Here is a 14,648-nt window from a genome sequence, read left to right as displayed (position 1 = left end):
TACAAAGTAGGATTCTTCCATTTGTGGTTAGACACAGGGGAAATAAAATGAACATTGGTATTAAAACAGTGGCTCTTGCTATTGCACATGGCTCTCTCAGAATCTGTTTGTTTAAAAGTGCACATTCTTTCAGTTTCACTACATTTATGTGCAACACAAGCATGCAATCCAGATAAAGAACACACAGGATCAATCCAGGCAGTAGCATAGGATTAAAAATTAACTAGTCCTATCAAGGTCCAAGGTCTTGCTGCATAACACTAAGACTCCAGAATTAGGTTTACTTTGGCCTTGCTCTCTTACCACGCAGATATAGTTACAGCTGGGGAATCACTAAACATCACTAAATGTTAGTGATGTGAGAGAGACAAGGTGGGTGAAGTAATATCTTTGGCTGGACCAACTTCTGTCTCGTCCACCAACCGAAGTTGGTCCAGCCAAAGGTATTACCTCACCCACCTTGTCTCTCTAATATCTTGAGACTGACATGGTTACATCACTGCATACTAATTAGTGATGTCATTCCTTGAAAACTCTCCATTGTGGAGTGGCCAAGTGCTGAGATGTTCCATGTGCATTTATGAGAATGAAAGAATATCATCTTCTGCCCAGGAAAATGAAAGCCTCAAGTTCTATGGTGAGGTTGATGTGTGGAGAAAACAAGTGGCACTGGTGGCAACCTACAGGTCCCTCCTTAACTGCACAGAAGGGAAAACATTTTAGTAAATGAAATAGTAATTAAAGCACATTATGCAAACATTCTTTGGATTAAGTGCCTTAAATCCTTTGAGAGAGGAGAACAACCAGTTAGTGCTAAAGATCTAAGCACCCACACCATCCTTCAGTGATGTTTAATATGTAATAAAAGAGGGTGAGATAAGGATGAATGCCCACCCAGATTCCTTTGTTTTAACATAGATCTCATAGAACCAATGTTCCCACCCTCCTCAGCTTATTTAATAAAAAACAAGTATCTGCCTCTAAGAATTGAGCATGACATCAAAACCCAACATAATTATTTAAATTCTCATAACAATTAGCTTTCTTGCTTTGAAATGAGGAAACTAACATCTAAGGCTGTTTACATTATACTACATTTATTTCAAGTGATCAGAAGTATTTCACCAAATACACAGTACAGACTACTGAAAAAAAGTGCATGAAAGGTAGGAAATAACCTGAACAGCAAAGTTTTCAGGAGTGTGAAACAAATAACTGTCCCTGCAGGTGTGTATCCTCCTAAGATCAGGGGCTGGGTCTTCCTTGGTGAACAGAGAACACTGGCAACACAGAGCAATTATAAAATAACCTTAAAAGGTTGCTTTGATGGCCATCTTTGGTTCTCTGTTTGTACAATGTCTTGCACAACAGGGTCCTGGTTCATGATTTGGGGTCCTCAGTACTACCACAATGCAAATAATTAATTAGAAGAATATCACTGAAGTCAATTTTTGTTTCATTCCCTGCACATTTAGAGATAAAGGGCTAAAATAATTACTGGTGTATCTTCATTGAAGTCAGCTGGGTAACAGCAGTAATGAATGTGGCCCAGAATACTTGTGAATAATTTAAAACATGACAATATCTTGGAAGAATTGTGAACCACAACAAACCTGTAGAATCCTAAGCAGTCTGTCATTTACCTCTTTAAAATAACAGATCTACGCATTTTAGAACAGAGGCATATTCTATTTTTACATGGAAAGGAAAACTGTAGTATAATACCTCAGTTAATTAAATACATATTTGCTAAAGACTGTGTCCATAGTTTCTAGATTTTTTCTGAACAGGTTATGGAAATACCTGTCACTGCTTCACTGACTTCTTACTGTAGTGATGATTGCTCTCTTTGTGAAAGCTTCTGTTTAAAGGATACTTCCCAGAAGCTCAGGACTAGTGATGTACTGTAGGACACAGTGAATGCAGCTGTCATTTGAATGCATGATGGGACAGAATACTTTCGTGGTTAACAAAGTAAGTTCGCATTTTTAAAAATAAACTTTTTGGGGATTAAGTGGAGTTCCAGAGGAAAGGTCACTAATAATCAATAATAGCACAAAAGTGCTGATAGCCTCTATTTCTTCTCTAGAAGTGAGAGAAGATTATCTTCTGAATCCTGATAAAAGATAAGCAACACTGGACAAGTAATAACTCAAAAAGGAGGAGTTTGACTGGGAATTGTAACAAAATATACTCTTGGAAACTACTATTGGCAACTAGAATCATGTATTCACTAAGGGAAGGATTTTCAAAAGCATCAACATTGCCCTTTGTTCCTATCAAAATCAATTGACAAATGGTTTTCCTTTAAACATGGGCTTGGCTTCAATAGGAGCAGAGTTAGGCCAACAGTGAGTGCTTCTGAAATCTTGCTGCTACCTTTACTCGGGTGATTAATATTTACTCATGCAAGAAATCTTATTATCCGACTAAAGGTAGCAGCAAGATTTCAAAAGCACTCACTGTTGGCCTAACTCTGCTCCTATTGACATTAAAATAGTCTTAATCCAGACTGTAAAACTGGGACCTGACTGTTTAGTGAAGGACAGGCATGCAATGCTCAAAAGCATTTAAACTGTGACAGAAGGGTGGAATGGGGTGAGGAGAAGAGAACATTTTATTTGCAGGTGAAGATACAGAGCAGTCAACAATCTAGATAGACATACTAAAGAATCTAAACATTCCATAGAGACACATTCACTATATTTCTAGAATAGTTCAGAGTACAGTACTATATAAGTCACCCTAATCCTTGCATAAGCCTTTGAAGTATAGTAAAACTCAGTGCAGTGCTGAAGCCTCTGCAGTATATTTTGGTTTCTTCCTGAATAGGATTTTAACTGTCAGCTACAGTTCTTTTTTCTTCCAACTGGTAATTAGGCCAGGATCCTCCAAGATAAATCCTACAAAACACAAACAGGCACAACAGAAGGACACCTACAGAGATTGACCAGAATCAACCCCTTCCAGATTTCCAAAAGTATTAAGCATAAATGTTCTTTGGATATTAGGTTTAAACCTATTTATAACACAGAGTGTTGGGCTTGTGTATTCTTTCTCAATAAAGATGCAAGATGTTTGGGAGCCATAAATAGATTAATGGAGTCTCAAAGATTTTTGTTTAGGAGTGGACAGCAATATCCATTATCCCCAAGAACATTAAGATGCTAAACTCAGTGGCTGCTCTAACATGAACTAACTGAAACCTTAGGGACATTTGTCAGCTGGTGGCTGCCAGAGTGCATCATACTCCAGCCCCTCCCGTTCAACTCCAGGAGCTGCAAGGTGGGAGGTGTACAGTTGACACTGTGCCGAAGGATATGACGCCCCTGCAGGGATCTTACTGGCAGTTTCCATTCACTTTGTACCACTCATGGGAATGGCACAAGGCAGAGAATCTGTTCCACAATGAGTAGACTAGATTAGAGCTGATTAGGGAGTGGAGGAGAAATTGATCAAGTTGGGAAGAATAAAGATCTTCAGAAAGATGCAAGTCTGCATTATTTAGATGTTTTATTATAACTTTAAAAGCACAAAATAATCACTTGAGTTACTATATATAAATTGGCAGCAGTGGAGTGGCAAAGGACACTGCTCAGAGTTTAGGCTAGTGGCAGAATACTAGCCGAAAGAGACTGTTTTTCAGTCAGGATCTGAATGTTTCAGTCCCTAGATACTTGTGAAAGATTTCTTGTTCATAGAAGAAACTGACCACATCTGTAGTCTTCCACAGTTACATGCATTTTTGTTTTACTGCGAGGTAACCTAGTTGAAAACAGCACTATACTCCCATCTGTGATTGACCTCACCTAGTTTATCAAGTCTAAAAAGGACTGACCTGAACAAACAGCCTCAAATCAGGATTCCAGAGGAGAAATACCTTAAAGTAGCTGAAAGTCTAGTGGTTTTTTCTCTTTGGATTGTCTTGGAGAAACCACTAGTTATCTTTTCAATCTGGCAGGACGTATTTTGTGGATTATTTCAGCCTTATCATTATCCAACTTGGTGGAGGATAGTTTTGAATCATCTATCAAAATCTTGTATATGACAGAAATTACAGAGTAAAGTTCCCAGGAAGGCAAAGATTCAAAGGGGTTCTAGAGTAAGGCTTATTTTACCTTGACTTTTGAGATAATAGAAACTTCTTTAGAAAGCAGAGGAAGGGGTCAGGAACCAGAATGGGTTTTTTTTTTAAGTGCCTTTCAAAAAGATGTCATCTAAAACTTCAAAAAGATCAAACATTCTCAAGAGTCTGTTTCTCACCATGTTGGCCAATATAACATTTTGAGAGAAGATGAAGCAAAAGTTACATAAGAACGGCCATACTGGGTCAGACCAAAAATCCATCTAGCCTAGTACCCTGATGTCTCTCTCACATTTGGCTTGCGAGCAAGAATTACTGGCAGCCTTAGTATAATAATAAATAAATTAATAAGTAAGTTGACTAATAGAAGACTGGGCTCCAAACCAAAACTCTCACTGCTTGCATCCAATTGGATAGGATAGTATGACTAACTCTGGAGGTGCTTTCTTAAATTGAAGGATGTTTTCCATCAAAAGCTGCAACTTCTGGCTTTGCTGAATTTCTAGTGTTTTCTGTAGGTTATACTGTTTACATATAATTCCACTTAATGCCATGGCTAAAGTGGTAATTATCCATTCAAGGGTCAGATCCTCATCGGTGTCAGATGACATAGTTCCATTGACTAACAGGTAGAAACACCAGGTAACACCACCTGAGAATCTGGCCCCAAAGATCTAATTTATTTCATAGAATCATAGAATATCAGGGTTGGAAGGGACCTCAGGAGGTCATCTAGTCCAACCCCCTGCTCAAAGCAGGACCAATCCCCAACTAAATCATCCCGGCCAGAGCTTTGTCAAGCCTGATTAGCACTTACCTAAAATGAAGTGCATCAATGTTAATGGCATATATACAGTGGGAGAGTGCCTCGATCAGAGGAAGTACAAATACAACAATGATAGAATCATCTCTGCACCACTGGTAGCAATTGTACATTTGGATAGCATACTAGGATAGTCAGAGTAGTTATCACACCAAATGTATCCAGCATAGATAAGGGCATGATCCCATTTCCTTTGAAATCTGACAGAACTTTCCTTGACTTCACTAGCAGTAGACTTGGGTCCTGAGTACTTGAAGTGCCAAGAGTGATTAATGACAATATTTTTCAATCTGAATTTGCTTTGCTAGAAAGTGACTGGAAACATGAGCTTGATTTATCTGTATATTAACATGATTAAGGTTATATGTTCAATTAGGGCAAATAAAATCTTTTTAGAGGAAGCAACAAAGTGCAAGGGTGCAATCCTGAAGTCCTTACTCAGAAAAACGCACATTTACTTATATAGGAATTTTATAAGCACCTCAGGATTGAACAATAATATGGTGGTAAAAAATGTCTGAGCTTTGACTACACTACAGCTCCCACTGTTGTTATCAACGGTTGAGTTGTACTGGCAGTGTAGTGCAGATCTATTTTTGTTGAGTGTAAAAACAACCTTGTAGTGTTTCCTTAAATCTTGGTGGATTATGTAATGGTTATTTCCCTAAACAGTTTATAGATCTTCAGTGGTTATTTTTCCTCTTCTAAGACACAGCATTCTTGACATTCTTACGGTTGTTTCAACATTGACTACTCTGCAAAGTCTTTTGTAAAAAAGACCATCCTCTCAGTCATTACAAATACACTGAATAGAAACATACCTACTAGAGCTTAAGATACTAGTGGAATTCTTGTCTCCGATACCTCGCTGAAATTAATGCAAAACTATTCTTTCTTGTTTAATACAAATTGATTCCCCTCTGATACTCAAAAAAATGCCTCCCCAAAACATTTTCCTCCCTAGTTCCAGTTAATAGAACGATACAGTTTGAGCACTTAAAAGTGAATCATGGAACCCTCTATTCCCCGCTATAGCTACACCATTTTACATGTTTCTCACTGACACAGAAAGCAATGATAATCTTTCCTACTACCACGGGCCCCATTCTTGAGGTCAATAATAGCTAGTTACAATTAAACCACTGAAGGATTAAATGCATGCTGCACATAAGTATTGGAAATCTGAAACTGCTGCTCAGTTTTTCCACACACTCTGTGTAGGTATTCCCACCCCAGGGGTTAAGCACAAACGAGTGCCAATGCACAGATTCCAAGGGACAGTGCAAGGCGCTCACGTCCCATGTGCTCAGTTTCCAGAGGACTGCATACACCTGTGGGGGAAGCTGAGAAGGATGGGGTGGTGCTTGGTGGAAGCAAATTCCCCAAGGCACTATGCACAATATATTTTGGGGGCATCAAAAGCTATATAAGACTTACAGTAGTGCAAATAAACAAGAGACCACAAGCACCTTAAAATCAAAGCTCTGCCCAGGACAGGGCATCACAGTGCGTCTGAGGTTTTAGCTCATGCCCCTTTGTTAAAACCCCCTTTACTAATTCAGCAGCAGATTGTCTCACTTTTCTTCCAGGCTCATGCAGTTTTTCCTTTTAATGGAGTCTCAGCACTTTTGATAATTTAGAAAAAGATTTTTCTACCACCACTTCCTACTATTTTGAACACTGGCGTGGGGGCGGGGAGCTCAGGCTGTATCTCATTAAATATCTCCTCTCAGGCCGTAGTTGCACAGATCTTGCTCCCATTGCAGCCCTACTTTAGGGACCCTGGTGAGATCCGCTCCACTGGGGGCTGGTGCGGGCGTACGAGTGTGCGCGCGCGCACGCGCTCCCACACCCTGCGGAACTCGCTCGGGATCCCAGGCCGCGCCCCGCCGAAGAGGGGAGATCCCCGGCACACGGCCAGCAGAGGGCCTGGTGCACACGCCGCACGCAGTGCCACGCACACACCTGGGGTGCAGTCCCACGCACTCTGCTGCTCCCCCCACCCAGCGCGCACGCGCGCCGCGGCCCTGTACGCCCACGCCCACCGGCGAGTGCACCGCGCGCGCGCCAGCTCACCTGGTTCGCGCGCCCCACGGATCACCATTGGCTGCGCTCGCGCGAGCCGGTGACTTCCCGTTCGGTGCGGCGGGAGGGAGGGAACACGGAGCCATCCGGGTCCTGCTCGGTGCTGGCAGCCGCCGCGCCGCACCGCACCGCGCCGCCGGCCCCGGGGAGCTTGGCCGGCCGGCCGTCCCCGCCGCAGCCTGTAGGTCTGCGGGGCCGCCATGCATCTGCACCAGGTGCTCACCGGGGCCGTCAACCCCGGGGACAACTGCTACTCGGTGGGCAGCGTCGGGGACACCCCCTTCACGGTGAGGGCGGCGCGGGGGATAGTGGGGCGGGGGTGGCGGGATTGCGGGGAGGGGTTTAGGTGGGGGTAATGAAGGGTGGGGCAGTGGGATGGGATAATGAAGGGTGAGGCAATTAGCTGGGGGTAATGAAGGGTGCGGGTAATTATAGCTGGGGCAGTGGGATGGGATAATGAAGGGTGAGACAATTAGCTGGGGGTAATGAAGTGGGCGGGTAATTATAGCTGGGGCAGTGGGATGGGATAATGAAGGGTGAGACAATTAGCTGGGGGTAATGAAGTGGCGGGTAATTATAGCTGGGGCAGTGGTGCTGACTAGGTGCATGGTGGTGGGTAGTTATGCGCTCATGGTAGGCTGGGAAATTCATATTGAGATGCTCCAGTACAGAAAGTGAGTGGGGAGAGAGGGGAAATAACCCATCCATTCAGTCCTTTGGTGTCTGTTTCCCGTGCAACAATCCCCTAGCGCCCACTTGGGGAAGCAAGGGAGGGAGGGATCTGCTGTTTTACTCTCCCAGAACACAGCAGCAGACTGGGGCTGGGATTCAAGGATGCATTTGTCACCTCTAGCTAGTGTTGAGGGCCCACCTGACATTGTGAAAATGAAAGAGGGAGGGAGACCAATCAACTACATGTCCCTGATTTTGTGTTCAAGGAATAAAATAGCTAATAGTATGACTATTTGCGATGAAAAGGAAGATTCAGTTGGAACAATCTTCTTAAATACCCAAAAAGAAAAGGAGTACTTGTGGCACCTTAGAGACTAACCAATACCCAATCTGCTGTTGGAGAGCAATTGGTCTTCTGTTACTATGAGGCATTGAAAAATTAAATATTTATTCCTTTACTAAAAGCTTCCCTTAATATAAGTGAAAACAGATAAGACACATTTGAAACACTTTGTTAGAGCCTAGTAATTTATATTTTGAGTCTATTTATTTACCATCCATGGGCCTCTCTTTCCCCCATTTTAATGTAAACTTAATTGTCACTGATTTGGGTTATGATGTGGCTCTATCTGATTTCAATGAGGGATCAGCTTCTGCAGTGTTTAGCACAATATAATTTAATCAGTGTTTTACTATTTGAGGGAGAATTGTCTTACTAGGTTTTGTGATAACCTTTACCAGCCATCATTCCAGGCCTGAACTAGTTCTTAGCTAAGTGATATAAAGCATCATTTTTATTCTAAAATAACTGTGGGCAGACTAATAGGACATTTTAAACCCTGCTTGGTCTTATCATAACTGTTTTTAATAACAGATGGTTAAAAAGCTACAAGATACAAAGGGAACTAAGACTGAGCATTTTCCCTCTTGTGCTGCTATGCAGGGCTACTGACATCTAAGGGCATTGTATGGCTGCTGTTACTTTTGACAGTCATATAAAATCATATTATAGTGTTCTTTCAATTATAATGTCCTGGAGAGTCAGTTTATAATATGCTGTCATTGTGATAAAATTTATTTTTGGTAATACCTGTTAGTTTTACAACACTCACAACAAATTATATCCTTTTGCAGCTTAAGCAATACAGTATTAGGTTATGTCGATTTTCCAAGAATACCAAATACCGAATTTGTTTTAGACAAATGCAAAATTATATGGTTCACTTTAATTGTAGAATTACATGAAAAGAACCTGAGCCTCTCCTCTGGCTATTGTCTGCAACTTTATTATGTTAAATTAAAAAGGAACTAGCAGGTGATATGTAAGAGAAAACGTATCTCATGATCTTGCTCTGTTGTAACTCTCTGCTTCCCATTCTGTCTTATTTCACTCTTGGCGTATTATTTCTTGTTGTTTTAAGCCCTGAGCCTGCAATAAGCTTTGTGCAAGCATAAAGGTCTTCCTGTGCAGAACTCATTCCAGGCTCAGGGCCTATGGCAGACCTGTTAATGTTGATTTCTTTTGTTAAGCACCATACACACCTGTAGTGCAGTATTATTATAGGTAGGGCCTTACCAAATTCACAGCTGTGAAAAATGCATCACAGACCATGAAATCTGATCTCCCCTGTGAAATCTGGCATGCAGTCATGGGCTCCTACCCTATACAGGGCTCTAGCTGCTATTCCTGTAAATTAGGTCGACATAATTTTGTAGCATAGACATGGCCCATGAGTTCCCATTTTAGCTCTTCTGCTGGCTGGTTCTAATAATTCTATGTACCTCATAGCTCCTGATGAAGGAGCTAGTAACAGATGAGGTAACAGGAGAGGTTGGACAGTTACTCCTGCTGGAATTCTGTGCCACTGTGCAATGCAGAATTTGTTCAGAATTCATGTTCTCCACAGAATTTTATTTTTCCCCACACAATTTGTGATTTGCACCAAAATGCTTCTTTTATGGTTTTCCGTGTTTCAGATGTATTAGTTAGGTCTACACTTAATGTCTTTGCGCACACAAGAGTACTCTTCACCCTGAATTCCACTCTGTGCATGTCTGACCCTAGTTGCACTGCCCTTTCTTTTATTTCCTGCCAGCCTGAAACCACCCCCCCTCCACTTTCATCTATTGCTGCAGCCTTTTCCCAGCACTTTTACTCGCGCCTTGCATGGGTGCATGCATATGACTTCCAGAGAAGGAGTGTTGGCTGGTGAACCATGTACGCAACCCAACCCACCCCACACAAACCCATACTACATTCTACCCTGGGTTTCCCTTCCCCCTGCTAACCACCCTCTACCCTACAGCTAAACTACCGCTAACTCACCAACTCCCCTTCTGCTACAGTGGCGTGACCCAAAAATCTTACAATACACACAGAAGATTGAACTTGGGTAAGACATGGCAGACAGACACAAAACAGTTCTTAAGGACACTAGTGCCCTCTTAAGCCAAGTCATTACAATATTTTTGTATAATGACTTTGTTTAAATGAAATGTTTTCATTTAATGATTAAAAGATGTCTGCAGACAGTCTGAAACAGAGGAGAGGTGGGAACAGCCTGCTGGCCCACAACTTGTCCCCCCACCAGAGCATACAGATCAAGCAGTGCACTGAGAATTAGTCCTGGGTTACGGGAAAGAATGTCTCCCCTCCTGCCCCTTGACCAACCCCAACATGCTTGGTACTCCTACTCCACTCGTGGAGATAAGAGTATCCTTTACTCTGCTTGTGATCCTTCCAATTAGGAGGGGAGTTGGCTAGTGGAACCCCTGTCCCCAAATACCTGTTGTATAGTGGTATTCAGAGAGTACCAGTGCAGCTGAGCTCAACAGGTGCTGGGGTAGTGGCTTCCTTGCATAGCCTGCTGAAATCCTGCTTCACATCATCATGTACAGTACAACTGCGGTGGTCCTGCTACAAGAGGCTTCCCCCATCCACACTTCCCATGAAAAATGGGGCTCTCATATTTGTGTGAACTCTTCTATTCATCTCATGGGGTTGTGAATTCTGAAGTCTGTCTCTTACTCCTCAAACTTCTATATGTATGAGGCCTGTTTACCCGCTAATCCTTTGTAGTGTATAGCTATACCAGCAAACCCTCCAAGTGGAGATGCAGCTTGTACCAAGAGTCCTTTTACTTTGATACAAGCTATACATTTCCCAAACATGGACTTTTTCCAGTATAACTATCTTCACCAGGGCTTTTACTAGCATAGGTTGTCAATTAGTCATGTCCCCACCCCCCCACATTCCTAATCCAACATAGCTATGCCAGCAAAGCTTTTAAGTGTAAACCAGGCTTCAAAATACTGGGAAAGTGTCCCATTAATTTGCACCCTCAATTTTGCACAAGCTTCAGACACTGTTGGCAAGTAGATTAAATCTTCTGGCTGCTGTCTAACTGGTCTATAATTCCCTGTGTTATCCTTATTTCCCTTTTATAAAATGGCACTATATCTGCTCCTTTTCCCATTCCTCTAGAATCTCTTGTCTTCCATGAGTTTTCAAAGATAATCGCTAATGGCTCAGATATCTCCTCAGTCAGCTCCTTGAGTATTCTAGGATGTATTTCATCAGGCCATGGTGACTTATTTTATCTTTCCAGAAACCCTCACTTCTAGACCAGGATATGAGCCCAAACATGTCAAAAACAATTCACTGAAATTTAAATTTTTCAGAAACGTACGTTTTAATACAGCTTTTGTCAAGTTCAGATTGGAATTTCTGGTAAAAAATGAGAGAGAGAGAGAGAGAGATATCATGGGCACTCTGCCTGATTCAGACTATAGTCGCTCTCCTGTTGGCACTGTTTCACTCTGTATAGATAAATATTCATTGGGTCAGAACAAACAAGACACTGGCACTATAGGAAGGTAGTTAGGAAACACTCCTGAGATGTGAAAAATTCAGGTTCAAGTCCCTGCTGGACCTTATTTGGAGCAGTTACTTGAACTTGGGTATTTCACAGCTCAGGTGAGTACCCTCACCAATGGGCTGCTGGCTTTTCTGGGGTAGGTGTCTCTCCAGCTCATATTTCTTCAAGAAATTTTAAAAAGGTCTAATTTTCATTCCTCAGAATGAAAAACAGATTTCAAAACCTAGAAAATATTTGTAAAACAGAATTTGTTTTCTGGCTAGCTGTATTATCGAGAGGATAAGCTTTCATAATAAACAATGAGATGACGACAGTTCTGAAAAAATAATAGTTTATCAACTCTGGATATTTAAATTGCAGAACCTAACAGTAAGGCAGCTGAGAGGAAGCGGTTTATGAATGAACACACATACCCTATTCCCTTCCTAATATCTAAGAATGGAGGTAATGGATTAACTGTTTTTAAGTAATTAACTCTTAGTTTGCGTCAGAAATCCTGCTCTCCCAGGGTCAAGTTTGCCACCATTGAACTCAATTATAGCTCTGTCATCATTCACTTCCATAGATTCAGGTCTTGGCCCTTAGCAAGAACATTGGCAAACTGCAGCTTGTTAGTGGCTTGTGGATCTTGAAAGTCATCCTTGCTTCTAAATGGAGTAGCAATTGCCAGAGTTTTCTTTGGAAGATATCAGTGAGACTAGAAATAAAACTGATGTTAGTTTCCTTTTGTGTTTTCTGACACTGTTTGAGGTTTCTTTACTGCTCTCATCATTGTGGATCCAACCACCTTGTTTTCCCCAGTATTTGTTTTTCATTTTTGTATCCTTTATAGCTTTCTCCTCTGTCCCTGATGCCACCCTAGTGTATTTTTATTCTGTTCCCAATAGCAATATACTACTGTATTCAAGCTCCTGTGTTGTTGCCACTGCTCTTAGCCAAGGAGGCTTAAACATGACTGACTCAAAGGAGAGACAGTCAACTGTGCTCCTAAATAAGAGGGAGAGGGTACTATTAAATATTACAGGACACTTCCTCTTCTGCAGAGTGAGCTGCTTCTGAGTAATTCAACTCAAGGAGCAAAAGGCCAGAATTAGTTAAAATCTCAGTTGATGGATTTTTTGGGGGGTTGTATTAAGTATAACTAGACTATATTTTAGGAATTTCTAACAGTCAATGTATTGAATGTAGCACAAAATTCAGATATACTTGTGCTCAGATATATGGAATGTGTCTTGCAGTCCAGAAAAGTATGTAACGCTTATTTGAGTGAAAGCTTTTTAATTTTGCAGGTACACCAGCTAAGAAGGGAAGATTGCTTTAAAAGCAAAGGCAGATTTGCTTGATGCTGGGATTTTAATAACAGTTGGTGTTAAGTTTACATGTGCTTTAAGAAAGTGTTTTTCAAAACCCAAAAATTGCCGCAAATCAAGTAAAAATGCACCTCGTCAAAACCAAGAAAAACAAAGTACTGGCCCCTAAAGAGTTTACAGTATAAGGCCCTGATCCTGCAGTTTAAAGCCCAACTTCAACAGGGTCATTTAAAAACCAAGGGTCCTCTGCAGATGCAGGTGTCCATCCATGCAGTCATTTGTAGTACTGTTGCCAAAGAAGGGAAGGAGAGAAAAGGGGTGAGAAGATAAGTAACTCAGAAAGAGGTCTTCAACTTGTCAATTCTGTTCAAAAACTGTTTTTGCTTATCTTCCCCTTTCTCCCTACTTCGTCAAAGCATGATGAAATACAATACATCTAGCCCAAAAATATTAGCTTCTTGGCACAGGAAATAGTGAGAGAGGAAGGCATTTTAAAAAAAGGAGGTATTTACTTTGGTTAGAATTACAGAGCATGATGGGAGTGCGAGATAATACAAGAGCCAGAAAATCTTAACAAAATGTATAAATGCTGTTAGAGCTACAATAAGCATAATTAAGTTAAAATTGAGAAATCTTTACCTAAAGATGCACAGGAACATGGTTTGTATAATACTCTTCACTTGGTTAGGGTTGGTGTAGTGGTACATCAGAACACAGCTTGACTTTCAGATCCCAGGTTAAATTAGCAGGGCTGGCAGTTAGAAAAAACAAACATCCTTGTACATGTAAATAGCAGATTTGAGATGAAGGGCATTGGGAGTACTGCCTGGGAACTCTTCAATGCCAATTTTACAGACTCAAACAGCAGTTTAAGACAAATTCCCTGAAGACATAATTTAAAGGTTGATCATTGGAATGAATTCTAACTGAGCACAGACAAGCCTCTCTCAATATTTTTGTTGTCTAGTAATGTACCAGCACTTCCAAGCAATGAGGCTTCTACCACTTACTTGAAAAGATCAAAACTGTATTGGAAAAAGCACTAGAAGAGGAAGTGCTTCTTTTATTCTTCCTACACTTCCTAACAGGAAGTGTTCTACTCTGTTTTTTCTCCATCCTTCTGCCTGCTGTTTGGGTAAGGGTATGTCTTCTCATCTAGCCCTGTCCAGCCTCTTTTTATGATATCCTCTCAATAAATAGTTCCAGTGTCATTACTTTCTGCTCCTTATAGCTTTGGTAAAACTGCAGTAGATGCACATGAGTTGTGCGCTATTGACTCAGGAACACAACACTATAAGTTTACATTTGGAAGGTTTCAGAGTAACAGCCGTGTTAGTCTGTATTCGCAAAAAGAAAAGGAGTACTTGTGGCACCTTAGAGACTAACCAATTTATTTGAGCATAAGCTTTCATGAGCTACAGCTCACTTCATCGGATGCATACTGTGGAAAATACAGAAAATGTTTTTATACACACAAACCATGGAAAAAATGGGTGTTTATCACTACAAAAGGTTTTCTCTCCCCCCCCCCACGCTCCTGGAAATGTGCTGGAAATGGCCCACCTTGATTATCATACACATTGTAAGGAGAGTGATCACTTTAGATAAGCTATTACCAGCAGGAGAGTGGGGTGGGGGGGGGAGAGAAAACCTTTTGTAATGATAAACACGCATTTTTTCATGGTTTGTGTGTATAAAAACATTTTCTGTATTTTCCACAGTATGCATCCGATGAAGTGAGCTGTAGCTCATGAAAGCTTATGCTCAAATAAATTGGTTAGTCTCTAAGGTGCCAC

The 14,648-nt window shown here is 41.3% G+C and overlaps 2 protein-coding genes across 16 annotated transcripts in view; one reads left to right on the top strand and one right to left on the bottom strand.

Annotated features, from left to right (window-relative positions):
- Nucleotides 1-7,273, bottom strand: part of LOC144930925 (uncharacterized) — an 81,389-nt gene extending 74,116 nt beyond the window's left edge. For 6 of the 7 annotated variants that reach the window (XR_013636427.1, XR_013636429.1, XR_013636430.1 and 3 more), the window contains exon 1: nt 6,984-7,273. Coding sequence is in view for 1 of the 7 variants with exons in the window: in XM_078854663.1 (XP_078710789.1) it covers nt 6,984-7,194 (211 nt within the window). In the remaining 6 variants the exon portion in view is untranslated. Of the gene's footprint in view, nt 1-2,470; nt 2,904-6,983 lie in introns of those variants that run through there. The other variant, XR_013636432.1, reaches the window with a different exon arrangement.
- The window catches only part of DMXL2 (Dmx like 2), a 105,303-nt gene continuing 97,664 nt past the window's right edge, over nt 7,010-14,648 (top strand). For 5 of the 9 annotated variants that reach the window (XR_012154000.2, XM_073303878.2, XM_073303883.2 and 2 more), the window contains exon 1: nt 7,010-7,279. Coding sequence is in view for 8 of the 9 variants with exons in the window: in XM_073303878.2 (XP_073159979.1) it covers nt 7,193-7,279 (87 nt within the window). In the remaining variant the exon portion in view is untranslated. The remainder of the gene's footprint in view (nt 7,280-14,648) is intronic. The other 4 variants (XM_073303879.2, XM_073303880.2, XM_073303876.2 and 1 more) reach the window with 2 other exon arrangements.

The sequence above is a fragment of the Lepidochelys kempii genome, chromosome 10 (assembly GCF_965140285.1).
Source record: "Lepidochelys kempii isolate rLepKem1 chromosome 10, rLepKem1.hap1, whole genome shotgun sequence".
Classification (NCBI taxonomy): Eukaryota; Metazoa; Chordata; order Testudines; family Cheloniidae; genus Lepidochelys; species Lepidochelys kempii.
Note: the sequence above shows the minus strand (reverse complement) of the source record. Positions and strands in the feature narration are given on the sequence as shown.